The 19,611-nt window shown below is 41.7% G+C and overlaps 1 protein-coding gene across 2 annotated transcripts; it reads left to right on the top strand.

Moving 5' to 3' along the window:
* Positions 1–880: 880 nt before the first annotated feature.
* DDX18 (DEAD-box helicase 18) lies at positions 881–19,378 on the top strand. 2 transcript variants are annotated; one of them, XM_066632851.1, is made up of 14 exons: positions 881–1,008; positions 2,200–2,382; positions 3,475–3,627; positions 4,639–4,774; positions 5,437–5,537; positions 5,660–5,859; positions 5,951–6,065; positions 6,962–7,101; positions 8,075–8,236; positions 11,082–11,234; positions 12,622–12,735; positions 14,414–14,470; positions 16,278–16,455; positions 17,829–19,378. In XM_066632851.1, exons 1-14 carry the CDS (start codon positions 906–908, stop codon positions 17,972–17,974), a joined length of 1,941 nt encoding a protein of 646 aa, XP_066488948.1. In that variant the 5' UTR covers positions 881–905; the 3' UTR covers positions 17,975–19,378. The 2 variants fall into 2 exon arrangements, with proteins under 2 accessions (XP_066488948.1, XP_066488940.1); XM_066632843.1 differs by having other exon boundaries at positions 881–1,035.
* The last annotated feature ends 233 nt before the right edge of the window (positions 19,379–19,611 follow it).

Raw genomic sequence — 19,611 nt, 5'->3', positions numbered from 1 at the left:
TCAAACTTGCAACGGCTCTGGAAATTAGCCCGATATCAATATCGCCCAAACTACAGAAGAGCTGCCCATAGAAATCAATGGGGCTTTTCTGTAGCTCAGCAGCATCTGCACACAGAAATGAAGGCTGGCAACAAAGACAGTGGTTTATGTGCTTTCTGAAGCAGCAACTGTTACCCTGCGTATGTCTGATCTCGTCTGATCTCGGAAGCTAAGCAGGGTTGGGCCTGGTTAGTACTTGGATGGGAGACCGCCTGGGAACACTGGGTGCAGTGGGCTTATACCATAGTCTTTCAAGACAGAAGGTTGCCAACCACCACTCGGGCCACGCCAAACATGTGATGTGGATGTCCCAAGGAGTGGCCAGCAGCATGTCCCGGGTCAGCTCTGTGCACACTGGCCCCAGTAACAAACAGGACATATACTTGCTACTGGGCCAGTGTGCACAAGGCTGACCCACTCACACTGGAACATGCTGCCAGCCACTCCTTGGGACACCCAAGCAAGGACCGTGCCCCAGAGCAGGTGCTCTGCCATCTGCCAAGCAGCCAAAGGGACTTCAATTTCATCTGCTTACCCCTAGTTAGAGCCTCGCTGTTGTGGACTCGCAGCCCAGTCCTGAGCTTCCTGGGGCCAGCTGGAGCAGAAGCGCAAAAGTGGCCACTGCTGTGTCTCAAAGCAAACCCGGAATCTCGCATCACCGCGTGAGGGTGGGGCACTCTTGTCTTTTCCTAACTCTACTTCCACCCAGACGCCGCTTCCTCCTCTCGCTCGCTAGAGGTCACTGTCGACGGGCTGCGCGGAAGCCGGAAGCGGCTGCATGCGGCCGCTCCCGCTTCCGGCCGCTCCCTCGACTGCTCCGTCCCTTGCCAGCGCGCACGTGTGGTGGACGGTGCTGCGGGAGAGGGATGGCGGCGAACGCGGGGAAGCTGCCGATGCGGCTGCTGCGCCAGAAGCTCCACAAGCGCAACCTCAAAATTCGGCAGCGCAACTTGGCCCGCCAGAGGACCGGTGAGGCTCCGGCTGCCGGCCAGGCGGGTACGAAGGGGCGAGGACAGCGGGCGCCGCCTCTGTGGAACTCCTTGCCACTGGATGTGGTGATGGTGCCTGGCCTGTGTGCCTTTAAGAGGGGGTTGGTCTGTGGAACTCCTTGCTACTGGATGTGGTGATGCCACTGGATGGCAGCTGGCCTAGCTGCCTTTAAGACGGGGTTAGTCTGTGGAACTCCTTGCCACAAGATGGGGGGGTTGCCATCTAGCTTAGAAGCCTTTTATGAGGGGTTGGTCTGTGGAACTCCTTGCCACTGGATGTGATGGAGGCACCTAGCTTAGAACTCTTTATGAGGGGTTAGTCTATGGAATTCCCTGCCACTGGTTGTGTTGATGGCATCTGGCCTTGATGCCACTAAGAGGGGATTAGTCTGTGGAACTCCTTGCCACTGGATGTGGTGATGGTATCTGGCCTGAATGCCTTTCAAAGGGAAGTGGACAGATATCTGGAGGAAAACTCCACAGGTTAGAAGCCGCGATGAGTATGTAAAGTCTGAGATTAGCTGGTCGCTTATCATGAGAGCCGGATAGGAATTTTTCTCCTGTCGAGAGAAAAGTAGGCTGTAGTAGGAAAACTCTGATAGTAAGATAGTACAAGGTTGTTGTACAGATTGCAATAAGGTGATCTATGATTTGAAGACTGTTGCAGAACCTATTTTATTCACCTAAGCTGAAGAGCAAAGGAATCTTGTAGCATCTTAAATAATAACAAGTTCATTTTAGTTTAGATGTTTTGTGCACTGCAGCCTCCTTCATCAGATGCAGCTTGATGCAGTCTGAAGCCCCTGTTGCCATTGGCGGGGTCTGGTCAGTTTCTGGGTGGGAGAGTGCCTGGGGGAACTTGTGTGGATTGCCTTGAGTTCTGTGACAGAAAGTTGGGATATAAGTGTAATAAATATCACACATTTTTTCAAAGACATTTTAATCTGCCTGCTTTGAAACAGTTTGAACCTGTTTTAACTAATATGCCTTCATATATTACAACTTTGTTTCCTTCCCCCCATGACGAGTTTGATGAACAGTCCCAACTGCAAAGTGGGAAGTAGGTGTGAAACATGATAAGAAACTCCAATGCTGATGCAAAGGAAATAAATAAAAAATAATTTAAAAAAATATTTGACAAATTCTAATTTATCATTATTTACCTTGTTAGGAACAGTAACTGCAGACATCTCTGAAGGTGCTTCCTATACTTCAGAAGCAGCTATGGAAGAACAAAAAAAGGATATGAGACAAACTGATGTAACCCTAAATGTTGAAGATGCTGAATCCACAAAACCGGACTTGAAAAAGAAGAAAAAAAAGAAAAGAAAAATTATGAATGATACACAAAATGGTAGTGCAACTCTCTCTCTCTCTCTCTCTCTCTCTCTCTCTCTCTCTCTCTCGTTGTTATTTCCCCTTATTTTAAGTCAATGACTTTGTTTAACATTGCTTCTGTGGGTTTATTCTTCTTTATTTTTGATCTTATTGTCTGCAGTAATAGTGGTGAAAGAAACTGGAGTGTCTTCCATGTAAAATACACGCTAAGATGCCTGATTTCCCTGAAGAATCAAACTATGATGCTGCCAATGTAGGCACATGACCTGGCTGCCAGCTCTACAGTAGGATAAAACCTAGGTGGCATCTAAAAAAATAATTAGGCAGATTGGTAAATAGGCTTATCAGCCTTGGCAGCTAATGGAATCTCCATGTTGAGAGGCAGTATATTTCATGCCTTGAGAAAAAATAAAAAAACAGCTGACATCCTCTTGTTAGCTTTCCTTTGGGAACAAATTTGGGGTTCAGATTGATTATTCAGCAACATGAAATTGCCATCATTTTAACTCTCCATTATTATTTTACACTCTATACCCTTCTGTTTTCTAGATAATATTCCATATCCTGCAGAATTGGCTTCTCCTTTCCACTTCATCTCAGATGCAAAATTATTTAGTGCGATTTCTCAATGTTTGTCCTCCACTGTACCACTTCACATGGTCTACTTATTCAAAGTACCACTGGAACTAATTGGCGATGGCACCCAGTTACTTCTGGGTTGGGAGGCCAAATGCGACATGACAAACATCAGTAAGAGGCTCAGAGTGGACAGGAGGGCTTTTTGGATCATGGAAAAGCTTGCTTTGGAGCTCTATCCGACGAGCCAAGCTTCCTACTGCAGTTTGTTGTGTCAAGTTCCTGATCTCACTGCCTGGTGGCAGGTGTCCAGGGGTCCCATAAGTACCACCAGGCACCACCTCAAGTACCACTACTTTAGTCGTTATATAAGGCTGTACTTGGTATAAGGAAATTGCTTCCCTTAGTTTCAAAAAATGTTTACAGCTAGGGATCAGCACACTGTATCTTTTGAAGGCACTAACTATTGTGGTTGATGGGTACATGTCAGCTGTTAACATGAACATAATTTAGCTTCCTTGTGTTCACACAGAAACTAAAAAAGCAAAAATTGAGGAAGAGTGTGCCAAAGTAGATGAAGAAATTGTGAATGGGGAACCCCCAAAAGATAAAGAAAATGAAAGTACGGATGATGAAGAAGTTGCTGAGGATTCTGAAGGACCTACTTTGCCACATGGACTAACAGGTAAGTTTTTTTTCCCCGTCTCTCTGTTCTGTTTACTAGTGTATTTTGTAGTGTCTGTAGTTTGTGTATGGAAACTTACTTTTCTTAGGAGGTACTGACTTTTTTTTCTTACTTTAAAACAGAAAGATCCTTTTATTCTTTTGCAAGTAAACTGAATCTGTGCCACACTGAACTCTCTGTGATTTTTTCCCCAGACCACGCTATTTGTATTAATATTTATTTTCAGTACAATAGACATACTTATTATTGGAGTGCAAGGCTAAAATTTGAACTTTGATTGCTATTGACTTGGAGATCAGGCAAACCTTGCTTGGATATTAGTTAACAAGTGATTTGTTTTGGTTAGTTTATTTGTTGACAGGACTGCAACTCTGTTCCTGCATGGAGTTAACTTGCCTAGAAAGATTTGAAAATTAAATGATGAATTAGATAGGTCTCTTGAAGTACCTTTTTAGATGGCCTCTCAGATTCATTGGAATCACTTTGCTGTGAGCATCTCTCACACAGCTGGAATGCTTAAATAGCCTGAACACCTCATGGGACTTTTCACCAAGTTGGTTCTGCACAAGTTGACAAATCTTCATACAGTTACTGTGCACATTTGATCCTGTGTATGGCCGAAATTATTAAACAGTTTGTGTGACTCTCTTGCAATTATGGGATGGGCTTTTCAGCACTTTTGCATATAGCTGTCTTTGGAATATATTAAAACAACTAAATTAGCTGATACCCAAGAGAAAGAAGCTGATTGGATAAGATGCATAAGATAAAGCGCCTTGGGGAAACCAACCTTACTGTTTTTTGGGTTTATGACGTTTCTGTTGATGCGCAGCTATTTCTTTTCTATAGTTTGTATATCTGAAACTTGATATTGCTGAACCAGGTTGCCTTGGTATGAAATTAAAGGCCATTCTACTAAACTAAACAAAAGTGATGTTACTAAATTAGCCACCAAATTTGGTTTGCAGATTTTTGAAGGAAACAGGCTAAGATTGTTTTTTTCCTCTTCAGGTGCTTTTGAAGATACTTCATTTACTTCTCTCAGTGACCTTGTCAGTGAGAACACATTGAAAGGAATAGGTGACATGGGATTTACACACATGACAGAAATTCAGCATAAAAGTATTAAACCACTCCTAGAAGGCAGGTAAGAAATGACCTTGAAAATAGGTGTGAATTGTCAGTGTTCTTTTTCTTAATTCAAATTTGGTGGATTCAGACATCTGAAGAAATGGGTCTTATGTGACTGAAATAGATTGGTTTTATTATCTTTGCTTACTTTTGTACACTTGTGTATGGGCCTTATGTGTCAAAATTGGGAGAATTTGCAGGCCTGTCTTATACAGAACTACTGCAATCCAACACTGGAGTTAGGTGCGCATACTTAATCCTGTTTGAAATTGAGTTGAGTGCCCTCCAATGTATACCTACTGGAGGTAAGCCCCAGCAAATCCAGTGGAACTGGCTTCAGAATAATCTTGCATATGAATTAATTGTGTGCGTGTGTGCATGTCTAACTCTGTTCTGTATTGTGACCATTGTGTTCTATTAAAATTAACTAAAAGTTCCCGCAAGTAAAAATATTTAGGATTGGGTGAAACCAATGCAGTTCCTTTATGTTCAGGTATGTGTTTTCAGTGGAACAAAGGTGAATTACACAAAACAATGAAAGTTTAAAGTGTTCTCATTTATTTCTTTTTGGGGAGGAGGTCTTTTAGTTTTTGTAGAGAAGCATAATGTTGTTTATCTCACAAGCAGACATGTGCTTACATGCCTAACTTCTGTTTTTGCCGTATATTTCATCTGCAGAGATATTCTAGCAGCTGCAAAAACCGGCAGTGGCAAAACCCTTGCTTTTCTTATTCCAGTAATAGAACTAATCTACAAGTTAAAATTCATGCCCAGGAATGGTAAGACTTTCCTTCTTGCCTTTTCTCTTGAAAGTCTGGCGAGAACATGGAGGTAATCATGAGGTACTGTTTTGCTTTTGATGGACACCTTTCTATCTCTCTCTTATTGCCACCACCTTCAGGAACAGGTGTTATCATTCTTTCACCTACTCGGGAGCTTGCTATGCAGACCTATGGTGTTCTCAAGGAACTGATGACTCATCATGTTCATACCTATGGCTTGATAATGGGTGGCAGTAATAGATCAGCTGAAGCGCAGAAGCTGGCAAATGGCATAAACATCATTGTGGCAACTCCAGGCAGACTTCTGGACCATATGCAGGTAGGAAGAGTAGTATGTGTCTGTGGATGACTGATTTGTCTGTTTTGATAACTGGCAACAGTAATATTTTTTTTTGTTTAATATCTTGCAGAATACTCCAGGGTTTATGTACAAGAACCTGCAGTGTTTAGTAATTGATGAAGCTGATAGAATTTTAGAGGTTGGGTTTGAGGAGGAAATGAAACAGATCATAAAACTTCTGCCAAGTAAGTCAGAGTTCAAATGTTTTGTATTGTATCATAGTTTAGATCAGGGGTGTCCAAACTTTTTGGCAGGAGGGCCGCATCATCTTTCTGACACTGTGTCGGGGGCCAAATTAATTTACATTTCAAATCTGAGTAAATTTACATAAATGAATATATTAGAGATGGAACTTGTATGAATGAATGAAGGTCTTGAAATAGTTCAAGGCCTATAAAAGTCCTTACACAAAGCAAGGTTGACCTTTCCTTCACTGCCACTGCTGCATCACAGACATGATACAGCAAGCAGTGGAGGGAACCCTCATCCTACAGTTCATGCAAGAGGTAAGACAGTCATCTTCATGCTGAAAGCAGTTGCATTGGGCCAGCATGGGCTCCAGCAAGTCTCTGGAGGGCCAGAGGCTCATTGGAGACTCAGGGCTTTCTGCAGGCCGGATTATAAGTCCCTGAGGGCCGCAAGTGGCCTCAGGGCCAGGGTTTGGGGTCCCCTGGTTTAGATAATGGTGAGAGTATAACATACCTTAGGTTTTGTGATACTGTGTTTGCTCACTTTTTCCATGTTGTGTATTTGTAGTTAAGGATGAAACTCAATAGAAAATTGACATGCTTTTTGGACAGTGAGCATATGAGTACATTTAAAAGTATATTTGTATCTGGATCAATATAGATGCAGATGATTTTTTAAAATCCATATGCTCTAGATTCAATCTGATCTGAAAAAGTGGCATGAAAAAATAGACTCTTTTTTAATATGGGACGTTTTTTAAAGCAGTACCTTAACTTGGAAGCTCAATTGCTTTCTATTTCTAGAGATATTAGTGTTTATCTTGCAAAGACCTGAATAACTTGTTGGCATTTTCACTTTGTTGCGGTTGCTTGCCATTGTTCTTTCCTCCCAGAACGCAGGCAGACTATGCTCTTCTCTGCTACGCAGACCCGTAAGGTTGAAGATCTGGCAAAGATTTCTCTTAAAAAGGAGCCATTGTATGTTGGGGTTGACGACAACAAAGAGACTGCAACTGTAGAGGGTCTTGAGCAGGTAATTGTTTCTAGTTCTAGTGTTTCTTTTCTCTATTATATCTTGGATTTTTCCTCTCATTTATTTTACTGATATTACATCCTCATATACAGGTATGCACTATTCAGTACACATATCTTTTCTCATTTTGGCATTATCTCTTCATATGTGATCCATGAAGCCCTGATTCATTTATACATGAATTAACACAGTTGCTGTTTAAAAAATCCTCTGACATTCCATGCTGCTGTGTGAAATATGAATAGGTTCTTGCTTCATTCGGCCCCATTACATCGAATAAAAAATGTCAGACATTATTCTATACATTTTAATTCAGGCAGGTTTCAATTACAATCATGCAGGTTCTTTTTATAGTCCTTGTTTGTGATATACTTTAAAGTGATGTTGGGTCAGATTTTGTAAACTGCTTTGAATGTCTTTGAGCATAATCCTAATTTGCACTGGAAGCAGGCAGACCAGTGGGCCTGCACTGTACCCAGCACAAGTTTGGGGCAAAAAGCAGCGCAGCCCGAGGCAAGGGGAAACCTTTCCCCTTACCCTGTGTCGCACTGCAGCAGCCTCAATGGGTTTACTTGGATCTGCACCACCTGACGAGACGTGCAGCCTGGAGCAATGTTGTGCTGCCCAGGAACAGGGTCAGGATCCAGCACAGCTGCCGAGTCCTGGCCCTGCTCCCCACCTATAGTCCTGCCCATCATCCATCCTACCCCGAAACGTCTCTCTCCTGCCCTCCCCACGCCCCCTCAGACCTTTGTGTCGGCCGAGCTTGGCCAATGCAACTCACCCTTTCCCTGGGGCACACATTAGCTCAGGGAGGCCTATCTTCTCTTTGAGTGGCACAAAAGTGCTTTGCAGCACTTTTGCAACGCTCGCAGGCCGGCGCAAGGGACTTGCGTCAACCCAAGTACGGGTCTGGATGGGGTCCTTGATGAATCAGTGGGGGAAAAGTAATTTGTTTTTAAATAATTCTTAGGGTTATGTAGTGTGTCCTTCAGAAAAGAGATTCCTTCTGCTGTTCACATTCCTCAAGAAGAATCGGAAGAAGAAGCTTATGGTTTTCTTCTCGTCCTGCATGTCTGTGAAGTACCACTATGAGCTGCTTAACTATATTGACCTTCCAGTCCTGGCCATTCATGTAAGTATGAGGCTGGTTAACTGAGTATGATTTAGAGTTGGCAACTCAAGCACAATTATCTTCAGCCATGATTTTGTTCTCATTCATTGTTAAGTGAGTCTGCCTGTGAAGATTCATCTTCTGATGACTGCAGCATCCACTGTTTGAATAGCAAAACGTGCGTCACAGATTGAGTGCTGCAGATGTAATTTTGATAATGCTGAACATCACCTAAGACAGTGCTTTTCAGTGGAAGCAGTTCACACAGTCATGTGCTTTCATTGAATGTGACTTACCAGTTGCTGCTGTGGTATACTACCATGTTTTAATAAATTTACCTACAGGATGCAGCCATTGTATTAGCAAAAATGTATGCATGCCTGTTGGTTTGTGCACACACAAACAGATGCCCTCCAAATTCTCTTACCATACCGTTTCTGTAAGATCTATATATCTAGAGGTGTTATTTTTTCGGTAATAGTGAAATTAAAAAAATTTTCTGCACCTCTCATTTTTTTTGAGGAAGCGGTACCAAAATCTGCAAAAAAATTAGCTGGATGGGGAGGTGCATGGGTAATATCAGTGGCTGCATCTGCTGACACTATGCCCCCTGTATCACTTACCTAGTATACTTTTAAAGAGTTTATAATTTATAAAAATGTGCCCTTAGAATAAAACACATAACGCCACTTTCTGCCTGTTTCCTCCTGGGGAGGAATCAAAATATGTGAAAAATAAAGATATTTAAGAACACCTCTACATATATGTGGCAATGAGTATTTTGTTTAATGTCCTATCTTGAGACTTGATAACTAAGGGCCCAATCCTATTTTCCAGCGCCGGTGCTGCTATGCCAATGGGATATGCACTGCATCTAGTGGTGGGGCAGCAGTCACAGAGGCCTCCTTAAGTTATGGGAACTTTTGTTCCCTTACCTTGTGGCTGTATTGCGGTTGCACCTGTGCTGGAAAATTGGATAGGATTGGACCCTAAGAGCCCAATCCTATCCAGTTTTCCAGGGCCGGTGCAGCTGTGCCAGTGCACTGCATCCTGTGGTGGGGAGGCAGTCACAGAGTCCTCCTCAAAATATGTGAACATTTGTTCCCTTACTTCAGGGCTACTTTGTGGCTGCACTGGTGCTGGAAAGTTGGGTTGGATTGGGCCCTAAAAAACTAATAAACTGCTTTGATAACTTTTTGTTGCAACATAGTATATGCTGATATTTAATAATAAATAGCAATACTTTTACCTTACGTTTTATTCTGTGCATATCTGCTTGAGCTAGAGTTTCCTAGGCATGAGCAGAAAGTTCAAGCTGCTGGTTTTTCTCAACTTTCCAGTGAGACATTGGAGAGGAGATAGATTTTGAAATTCTTCAAAATGGATTGTATTCATCTGAAAAGCTGTATGCTAATTTTGTAATTTTATAATCTCTTCCTCCTCTTTGGTGTATCATGATGTGTTAAGCATTTTGGCTTTGTTTGCCAATTATAATTTTGGCCAGTCCAAATGCCCACACACAGCTGACCTCAGTCTTATGGGATCCCCAGGCCAGTGTTAATTCTCCAGAACATATCTCTTCTTGTGACAGTAAGCTTCTTCCTACTCTGCAGTGTCCTGAGACCCACTCCTGTGTCCCCAGCTGTGTTTCTTGGTGGCTTTCAAGTCTGAATAATGTTCACTGTTTTGACGTTACTGTAAATTGCAGGTGGCCTTTATGAAGGCTGGAAGTGTATAACAAGAATGTCAACATCTCAGCAAGATTTCAGCAATGGAGTCATAAATTAACCTTTAAATGCCATCAGGGGAACCTTTCTCTTAAACCTGTCTTTAAAGTGCTTGTCTGAAGAACGATGTTCTGTTAGCAAGGTTGAAGTTGTTTATTAGAATGGTATTGGTTGTCAGTTAACCATTTTAAGTGACTCCAGGTTGGTGACCCAAAGTTGTTTTTCCAGTCTTAAAGTAGAAGAGATGGGTGTCTTGAGATGGATGTCCTTATAGAAACAAGAAAGTTACTATTCAGCTAGAATTAGTAAGCAAACCGCAACAACAAACAGTCCTAATAAACTGAGTTTGAAAAAATAATGAGATTTCTATGGATTTCTGCTTTAGTTACCATGTCAATGGAGGGCAAAAACAAAGCATTTGGGAATAACCATTAGTTTCTCAATTAGTGGGATTAACCATTATCATGCAGCATAGCCTTCTGAAGTCACTAGTTGTTCATTTCAGAAAGTATTTAATTCAATACTTTGGTGCCACTTTGTCCCTAAAATGAAATGGCCATATATAACAGGAATGAGGTGTAAGTTATGAGCAGCTACAATTTGTGTCCCTGAAAAAAGCAGTGGCTGTTGCCTTCTTTCTTCTCAGCTGCCCATAGCTACTTAAATTGCATTTGAGAACTGGAGTCATGTAGTGGCTATCGGTGTGAGTTGTGAGTCAGAGTGTCCCTGATTTCAGCTTCACCTTGCAATGAACGCACTTGGTGGCTTTAGGTCAGCTCCCTGTCCGCACCTCAACCTACTGACTGCAAAATGGGGATGATACTGGCCTATCTTCTAAGAATTCAGAAAAACAGGGAGGAGTAAATATGTTCAGAGTACTGCTATTACTGTTTCTCAAATGCGACTCTCCAGATCATTTTCTGCACTGTAGTGGTAACACACTAGTGGTAACACGTGCACATATTAATAATTTTAGTCTTCCTTGTAATGCATATTTTGCTTTGGCACTATTCAGTTTGTTGCAATTTATTTTTGAAGCTTGCTTGATATTTTCTTACAATGAGATGACCTTACTTCTTGAATTCCATGTCCAAAATTCTACAGCTGATCAACTTAATCTTGAATTTGTTTTCTTCCAGGGCAAGCAGAAACAGACTAAGCGCACAACAACATTTTTCCAGTTCTGTAATGCAGATTCTGGAATACTCTTGTGCACAGATGTAGCTGCTCGAGGACTGGATATTCCTGAGGTTGACTGGATAGTTCAGTATGACCCTCCAGATGATCCAAAGGTAATAAGTTTTTATTTTTATTTTTCTGGTAGTTTGTGTGGTTTCATAGGCTATAGGGATTTGTCATCTGAGAACATTAGATAGGGATTTAACAAATACAGTTTCTCAAATCCTGTTAACTTTGACACATTATTTTTGTATTGCAATTTACATCTTGCCTTTTTTCAGTCCTAAAGGCAGTGTACATAGGATTTTGAAGTGGTTTCTTAATCAGGCAATGACCAGAGACAGACCTACTTGTTTTAACAGGGTTGTTGCATCATGTCCGTACAGACTGTGGGTTGTATTCTAACCCTAGGGTGTGCATGCAGAAGTTCCTGTACAGGACCTTTCCATCTCTCCTCTTCATAGCAGCTTCTTACAACACCCAAAAATTCACTCCTGTGGATCAGGGAAACTCCCTGGAGCAGTATGCAGAATGGAAGACTACCAAAGAAGGGGAGAGCTGCCCACAGGTTACAGCCCTATGTGGTGGGCACTTTTTAAAGTTTCAGTGTATTTGAAACCCTCTTAAACAGTATTAGATGAGTGTTTGGACTAAAGAATTTATCTAGTAGCTGTTGTAGGGTCTAATATAAATTCTAATAGTTGTGCAGGATACTTTTAAAAGAGAATTTTTAATAAGGATTGCAAAAGGACTTGAAAAAGGAAGGGAAAATGGCAGAAGAGCCAAAAAGCCTGGAGTATTGTAGTAGACCTCTAGCATTCTGCAGAGTTCTTTATTTCTCCAGTTCTTTCCGATATTGTTTCCATTACGTTCCTATCCCATGAGGTACAGAAGCCCAAACTGGTGTCCTGATTATATGGGTTACATAAGAACAGCCCCACTGGATCAGGCCCATCTAGTCCAGCTTCCTGTATCTCACAGCGGCCCACCGGGGAGCACACCAGATAACAAGAAACCTACCTGCCTCCTGGTGCCCTCCCTTGCATCTGGCATTCTGACGTAGCCCGTTTCTAAAATCTGCTGCTGGCATGCAGAATAATAGCTGCATTGTAGGCACAGCATATGTGGCATGGCTACCCTTTGATGCTACTTGCCAGTTAGAGTCTGTCAAAGCTAGCTACTGTAATCATTCAGGTTCAGTTGTATCATTATAGATGACTCACTGGCAGCCTAAAGGCTGATAGGATGACACATAAGTGAGCCACTGAGCATGGTGCTCAGTGGAGCATGTTGGTGCATGTTTTACTGCCTGAAGCTTGCTACTTTTGATATTTAGCTTCTCAAATGTAAATCAGTAATTGATGCAAGAACTTGATGTGAGGAATAGAAGGCTTACTTATTTGTATATGTGTGACTTTCCTTGCCACCCTCATATGTTTACCATAAAAATATCAGCTTTCATAATGTGTTGGCTTCCTCTCTGTATGTTTTGTTAAAAAGGAATACATTCATCGTGTTGGAAGAACGGCCCGGGGTATCAATGGAAGAGGACACGCTCTGCTAATTTTGCGACCAGAAGAGCTGGGTTTCTTACGTTATCTAAAGCAAGCCAGAGTAAGTCATGCTGGAGAACTCCACCTAATTAGCCAGTTGTCACAGTTATTTATCAGATATTTCAATCCTCTCCACCTGTCCAGTTGCCTAGAGAATACAGGTAGGTCCTTTTGTCCATGGGTTCAGAATCTGCTAATTTGACTCATTGCGGATTCCAAACTTGTGGTTGAGGGCCCCATCTGACCTCCCACATGTAACTGGAAACTTGTTCCGGTCACGTCCAGGAGGCTTTCTGAGGCCTGGGGAATCCATGCATGGCCTCTCTGGGCTTCAGAACACCTTCGGATGTGTTAGAAAGGCACCACCAGTCACTTTTAGAGGTCAGATGAGCGCCCAAATCTGCCGATTCGGTTATCCACGGGTTTTGGCATCTGTGGAGATTCTGTTCCCGGAATTCCCGCAGATGCCAAGGGTCAACTCTATTAAACAGATGAAAGTTAGTAGATATGCAAAGCAGCTGTTAACAAAACTGCATATTTAGAATGTACTTTCAGTCCACTGACTGGAGTTAAGGAACAGGGGAAATTAAACAAACTGCTTTAGAAGCAAAATGGATGCTAATTTGATACACTGCCCTGAGATTCTGCCTCCTGGTTCTGTCATATTTCCAACAGTACTGGAAAGGAGAAATAACGTTTAATTCCCATGTTTCCAGAAACAGTCACAGAAGTAGTGTAGAAGTGTCTGTAAAAGGATATGGTAAATTTTTATTAGACTAGCAAAGGCCTCGGTGGTGGCAATAGCACTATGGGGACACGGAGAAGTACTGCTGTCGTATCTGAGAGAGCCTGGGAAGGGATGCTAATCTCGGGTTGTATCCCATCCTAAGATGACTCATGGACATCTTTTATGGGAATTACGCATATACAGACACTTCCTTGATTCCTTCGGACAGGATTCCATCAGAGTTACTGTCCCATGACAGTTGTAAATATATAAAAATGTGAAATGGTCTCCATTATGAAGGTGCATCATAAAGCAGTTGCTAAACAGCTGTTCAGGTGGTAATACTGAAATACCCATGTCGAGAACACAGTTCAGATTGTATGGCTGCTGTTGCTGAGTTTTGTAAGTACTCTTGCTAGCATAAAGTAGTGGTTCCCAAAGTGAACTGTGGCTCCCCAGGAAGCCGTGTTAACCAGCCAGGGAAGCTGCAGAATCCTTGTGAAAAGCCCACCACTCTATACAGCATATAGGACTGTAGCCCTAATGGCAAGCCACAGCCAGTGACCCAGTAGGTCAAGGAAGCCACCAGTCAAAAAGTTTGGGAACCACTGATGTAAAGGATCAGAGCTTAGGGAAACAGGAGGAACAATTGGACTCCAGAGGCTTGCTGAAGTTCAGTGTAGGTCAAGTGATAGTTATGCTCTGGACCAGCAATTTTCAACACTGAGAAAGCACTAAAATTGTCAAGGCACACTATCAGTTTTTTGATAATTGACAATGCACACCACACTGCTTGTTTGGGGCTCACATCTCCTAATGGCCCTACTAATAAAAGACCCTTCCCCAAACTCCTGTGGTACAACTTTGTGTCATTTGTGGCACACCAATCGAAAATCACTGCTCTGGACAGTTCCTTTTCATTTTCAATTTGGTAAATAGCTCTCACTGTTAAGAACTAATGTTTAAATAATGGTTACTCAGTACTACATTTTTTTTAAACTCTTCACTTTAGGTACCATTAAATGAATTTGAATTTTCTTGGGCCAAAATTTCTGACATCCAGTCTCAGGTAAGAATTTTTTTTTCTACTCTGGATGCTATTATGGTGTAATCTTACCAAACAGATTCTTACACATCGCAGGCATCCGCCTATAAGTCGATCCCACAGATAAGTCAAGGGCAGGTTTTGAGCAAAAAGTCATGGAATTTTCTATGACCCTCAGATAAGTCAGGGGTTAAACTTAGGGGGGTGTCTGACTATAGTTTTGTCTGCTTTTACCCCAGGCCAGATCCTGAAAAATAACCTGCCAGTAATTGTTACCTAAGAACTGTACAATCTGTAATTTATGAAAAACATAGTAAAAGATCATAAGATACATTTTTATTTTTTTTTTAATTCTGGTCTTCACCACCTTTTTGTAAGCACTATCAGAGTAAGTGCACTGTAAACAACATACCCGTAAAACAGTGGTTCCCAACCTGGGATTCATTTATCCCCAGGGTCACTCTACAGGACCTTAAGGGGTACTTGAAAAAGAATGGCATAATGCAGGTCATGCTCCAGAATGGCTTGCAGGGCCAGCAAGGCAGAAAGGGAGGTAGCTAGTTGGCTGTGAAAGCCCCACCAAAAACTAGTTTTTGGTCATCAATTCATGTATGCACCAGTGATTGAAAACTAGCACAGTAAAAAAGCTGAAACATAATATGGAAAGTGATCAATCACCCAGGATTTCTCAGCACACTTCTGGTGCAAAACAGGGCAAAGGCAGACTCTTCTGTTCTTCAAACAGATGAAAAGAGAAAACACTGATAAATACATGATGTCTGGGCTTTCATGTGGAAGAGATGAGGGCTTGTATTATTAATTACAATGTTTTGCTAATTGGAAGGGTACAATTTATGGAAATGGGCTGCCAAGGGATATGCAAGTGAAAAAGGTTGGGAATCACTGCAGGAGAACCATGAACCAAATCCCCCTTTAAGCCCAAAGCTCTACATATATAACATACAACTTATAACACATAACTGAGAGTGTGCAATTCAGTTCCCAGCAGAGAGATGAGCTGCATATAGTTGCAGCCCTTTTTATTCAGAAGTAGACCCAGTGCTTTCCATGGGTGTTATTATTACGTAATGGTCCACTGAATTGTAGCCTGGGACTTTGTTTCAAATGGAAAGGAGGATCCCATCCTGGTGTTTCAAAAAACAGACCTCTGCCAAATGCAAAGCCTTTGCAAAAGGGAACCAGGCTGCAGCAACATTTGCAAAATTCTCTGGAGGAGAATAAAAGGTTAATTTTGGCTGGAATTTCCCAGGAAAATTACTATAGAAACTGAAGAGGTGCCTGCCTGAGCTGAGAAATGAAACTTTTCAGAGTTGAAAGGCTCTGCCCTCTGATTGACCAGGAGATAAGGCGAAGTGATAATTCGAGCTTGATTACTTGGCAAAAATTTTATGTACTATAGGCAAATATCTACAGTAAATCTTATATGTGGCTACAGGATGGGGCAGGGTGGGCAGTGGGTCCCTACTCTCTTTTGTTCATTCATTGGGGTTCTGACACAAAAAAAGTTGAAGAACACAACACTAGGTGAAATGTTCATGCAGTATTGCACAGAGGAAATGGATATTTAATATTCAAATTCCATACTCATTGAAACTTCTAAAATCATACTGTTAAGGAGTCTAGTACTTCAAGATTGCGTTGATGAGAAAATAAATACATCTTAAATTTTGTGTGCCTTTTCAGCTGACTTGCTCCATTCTTGAAAATGAATATGGGAAAATGTCAGTGTTTGCAATTACCTACAAGATGTCCTGCTTTACTCATTTATAAAGTGATTTGGAATAGAATTGTAGTGTCTTTATATTTTCAGCTGGAAAAACTGATTGAGAAAAACTACTTTCTCCACAAATCAGCCCAAGAAGCATACAAAGCCTATATAAGAGCATATGATTCCCATTCTCTGAAGCAGATCTACAGTGTCAATCATTTGGATTTGCCCAAGGTTGCTCTGTCCTTTGGATTCAAGGTCCCACCATTTGTGGATCTCAGTATCCTTTTATTGCAAGGTCTTTGTCTTCCTTTGAAGCATGTTCTTTCAAATACATTGGGACCATTCGCTTGTCTAATCACCAAACCATTGTGTACGTTTCAGTGAAGTACTTGTGCAGGTTAAATAGCAGTTTTTGTAAACAGGCCTAGTCTCAAGTTGCGATGTGCTGAGTGTGAGGCCGTTGGTTGATCTACATAGGTATTATCTACAGATTGTAGCAGCTCTCCATGATTTCCGACAATGGTCTTTCCGTCTCCTGTGGTCTCCTGACATGGAGATGCCAGGGATTGAATCCGGGACCATGCAGAGCATGTGCGGCACCATTGAGCTATAGCCTTTCCCCAAGTAGCTGAAATGGAATCGCCCAATTCTGAATTATTTTCTAGTCACCTTGGTGTAAGATCTTATTAAAGCGAATGTCTGCTGTATTTCATTCATTCTCTCTTGAACTAGAAATGCTTCCTCTGCATCCTATCAAACTCACGTTGTGTATACACAGAATAGTTTAACCTTTAGAAGCACAACTGCTTCAGCTGCAAGTCTGACATATAGGGCCCTAGTTCAAAGGTAGATCACCTGCTTTGCCTGCTGAGGTTGACATTTCAATCCCTGGCATGTCCAGGTAGGGCTGGGAAAGATTCCTGTATTCAAACTTGAGAGCCCCTGTCAGTATTGACCAGTGTTTCTCAAACTGGGTTGGGACCCACCAGTGGTTGCGGTCTGATTTTTGGTGGGTCACAAAACTGACAAGCTTATATCTGACAAGGATGGTGTATTGAGTCAGATAGAAAATGAAATTGACCCACACATACATGTTTAGGTGACCATGCCTCAGTCCCACTGGAAAGGGAAATACACCACAAGATTGGTCCCAATCCAATATGTACCCAATGTGTAGCTCAACAATTGTTCCAGAAGATGGTTCTCCCCTCCTCACTGTAGTAAAAAGGATAAAAGGCTTGAGCAGCTAAGTGAAACTTTTTTACTCTCGTAGGTGGATCCCAATAGAGTGTTCCCAGCACTAAAAAGTTTGGGAACCACGGGTAGGCAATACTGAGGTAGACAAACCAATGTGTCTGACTCAGTATGAGGTCTGATTCAGCATAAAGCTTCATAGTTCAGTGGGAAGCTTACCGTGGTATCTAAAAAGAGTAAATTTCCTCTGCATTGGAAGACCAAGTAGAAAACCCAGAGCAATGCCCATCAATACCAAGTATCGATAGGCTCTTCTTTCTTACTTGCCACAAGTACAAGTTGATTCTGAGACATGATGCACATTATATCTTTTTTCCCTCCATGAACTTGGCCCCATTCTTAGGACACTTTCACATAATCTAGCTTTGTCTTTATGAACCTTAACACAATTCTCAGATGTCAACAGCAGCCATGGGAGGAAACTGCAGAAAAGAGGTGGTGGAGGAGGGTTCGGCTATCAGAAGTCAAAGAATGTTCAGAAATCCAAAATTTTCAAGCACGTTAACAAGAAAAAATCAGATAGCAGACAATTTTCTCGCTGAAGTGTTTCTTCATGTTGCTTGGAATGACTTAAAGAGAAACGTAACTTATTTACGCCCATGCTCTACAACAAAGAAGCATTCAGTATAGAAATAAATTGTGTTATCCTGCGATTCCTATGTAGTCAAATAGAGCCCTGTTCTTCCCGTGCTTTCCCCCAGCTTATGGCACTTGCATAGACAGCAGAATGGACTATCAGGAAGAATGGGAGGTCTCTGGATGCATCTCCATCCAGCCTCCCTACCTTTTCACAGTGCAAGTTTCTCATACTCTGGAAAACAGGAATCTATTGAGCGAATGGGGATTTTGCAAGTGCTGTTCTGGCAATCCATTGAATTGTGTTCAAAAGTGTATTTTTTAAGACTGGTGCACTCTTTAAAGTCTACAATCTTTTCTACCAAGACAACTTTGGGTAGTTAGCATCAATTTTACAAAGAATCATGAATTTAGTTCTTTTTTTTCTATTTGAAGGTTTTGGACTGCAAGAATCTTGTATTTTCTTTATATTAAAAAACAAAGCAAAGGTGGACTGTCTCCTAGCTATGGAATGCTCAGAAGCTTTTGTGGGACCATACTTAATTTTAGAGAAGAATGCTTTTTTATTGTTTGCCTTTCTGAGTGACACTTCTTTTCTCCCACAAACCTTCAAAACACTCTTTGTTGCCTTTTGAAGAATAAAAGATGATTGAAGAAGAATCTGTATCCAAGATGTATGTAAGATGGTATCGGGAAGTTTAAAAGCATTGCCCACAAGTGAAATTATTTAAATAGTTAAAGTGTGAAGAAAGAAGGAAACCAAATAGCATATTTTTCTGTGACATGTATTAGCTTCTTTTAGAGCTCTGGGCAGAGAACCACCCCGCTTGGGAAGCTGGCTCTGGCCAGCAAACTTCCTTTGTTCTTGATCGTCTTTCAGATGTAGTACCTTGCACTTTGTGTGTACATGTAGTTTGTTAATTGTACCTGACTGAATTGCCCCTTTGACACTGCGATAATAGCACAGCACCCAGATGCACAAGGTACTTGTTTATCAAGATGATTGTACTTGTGTTATTATTCGAAGCTAGGCTTTCCTACTAATGAGGTGCTTGTATATTAATGAAAGTAGCATGGAAAACTTGTCCTGATTACAGACTCTCACAATTAAAGTCAGTCTTTTAAGGTAATCTAGGAAAAAAGAGGGTCTCTCACCCTATATCTGCACCCAGAGTTTGATCTTAAATTATCCACCCATTTTTGTTAAGTGGGAATGCTAAAGCTGAAGTTCCTGCCTGCAGAAGTCCAAATAAAATCCTGACTTTGTGCTTTGGCAACACAGAGTGCAAGGTATCTGTGCCTCATTGCTGTGCAATTTCATTTGCATGTGCTTGTGCAGTTGCATGTGGGACAGCACAAAAGGTCAACTTTATATCCACATACACTTCTTGGAAGGCAACAGACTGGATCCTAAACAGCTGCCCAAACTCAAAGGAGCTTGTGCTACCTGAGTAACTTTGGTTAACAATCCCTTTCTGTGGTCTCACAAACTTCTTCCTGTTTCAATAACAGAATGTCTTTACAGGAGGGGGGAGGGCTGGTACAGAAAATAATATGGTTTATGACATGGGTTTCCAAACCCAAGCATGGAGGCCACATCTGA

The sequence above is a fragment of the Tiliqua scincoides genome, chromosome 1, assembly GCF_035046505.1.
Source record: "Tiliqua scincoides isolate rTilSci1 chromosome 1, rTilSci1.hap2, whole genome shotgun sequence".
In the NCBI taxonomy this organism is placed as follows: domain Eukaryota; kingdom Metazoa; phylum Chordata; class Lepidosauria; order Squamata; family Scincidae; genus Tiliqua; species Tiliqua scincoides.
Note: the sequence above shows the minus strand (reverse complement) of the source record. Positions and strands in the feature narration are given on the sequence as shown.

Excerpts from the sequence above, each read along its gene's own strand:
- DDX18 (XM_066632843.1), top strand. The coding sequence starts at position 906 with ATGGCGGCGAACGCGGGGAAGCTGCCGATGCGGCTGCTGCGCCAGAAG. Across the intron at positions 1,036-2,199 it reads TCCGGCTGCCGGCCAGGCGG|GAACAGTAACTGCAGACATC; the intron begins GTACGAAGGGGC and ends TTACCTTGTTAG. Across the intron at positions 2,383-3,474 it reads TATGAATGATACACAAAATG|AAACTAAAAAAGCAAAAATT; the intron begins GTAGTGCAACTC and ends GTGTTCACACAG.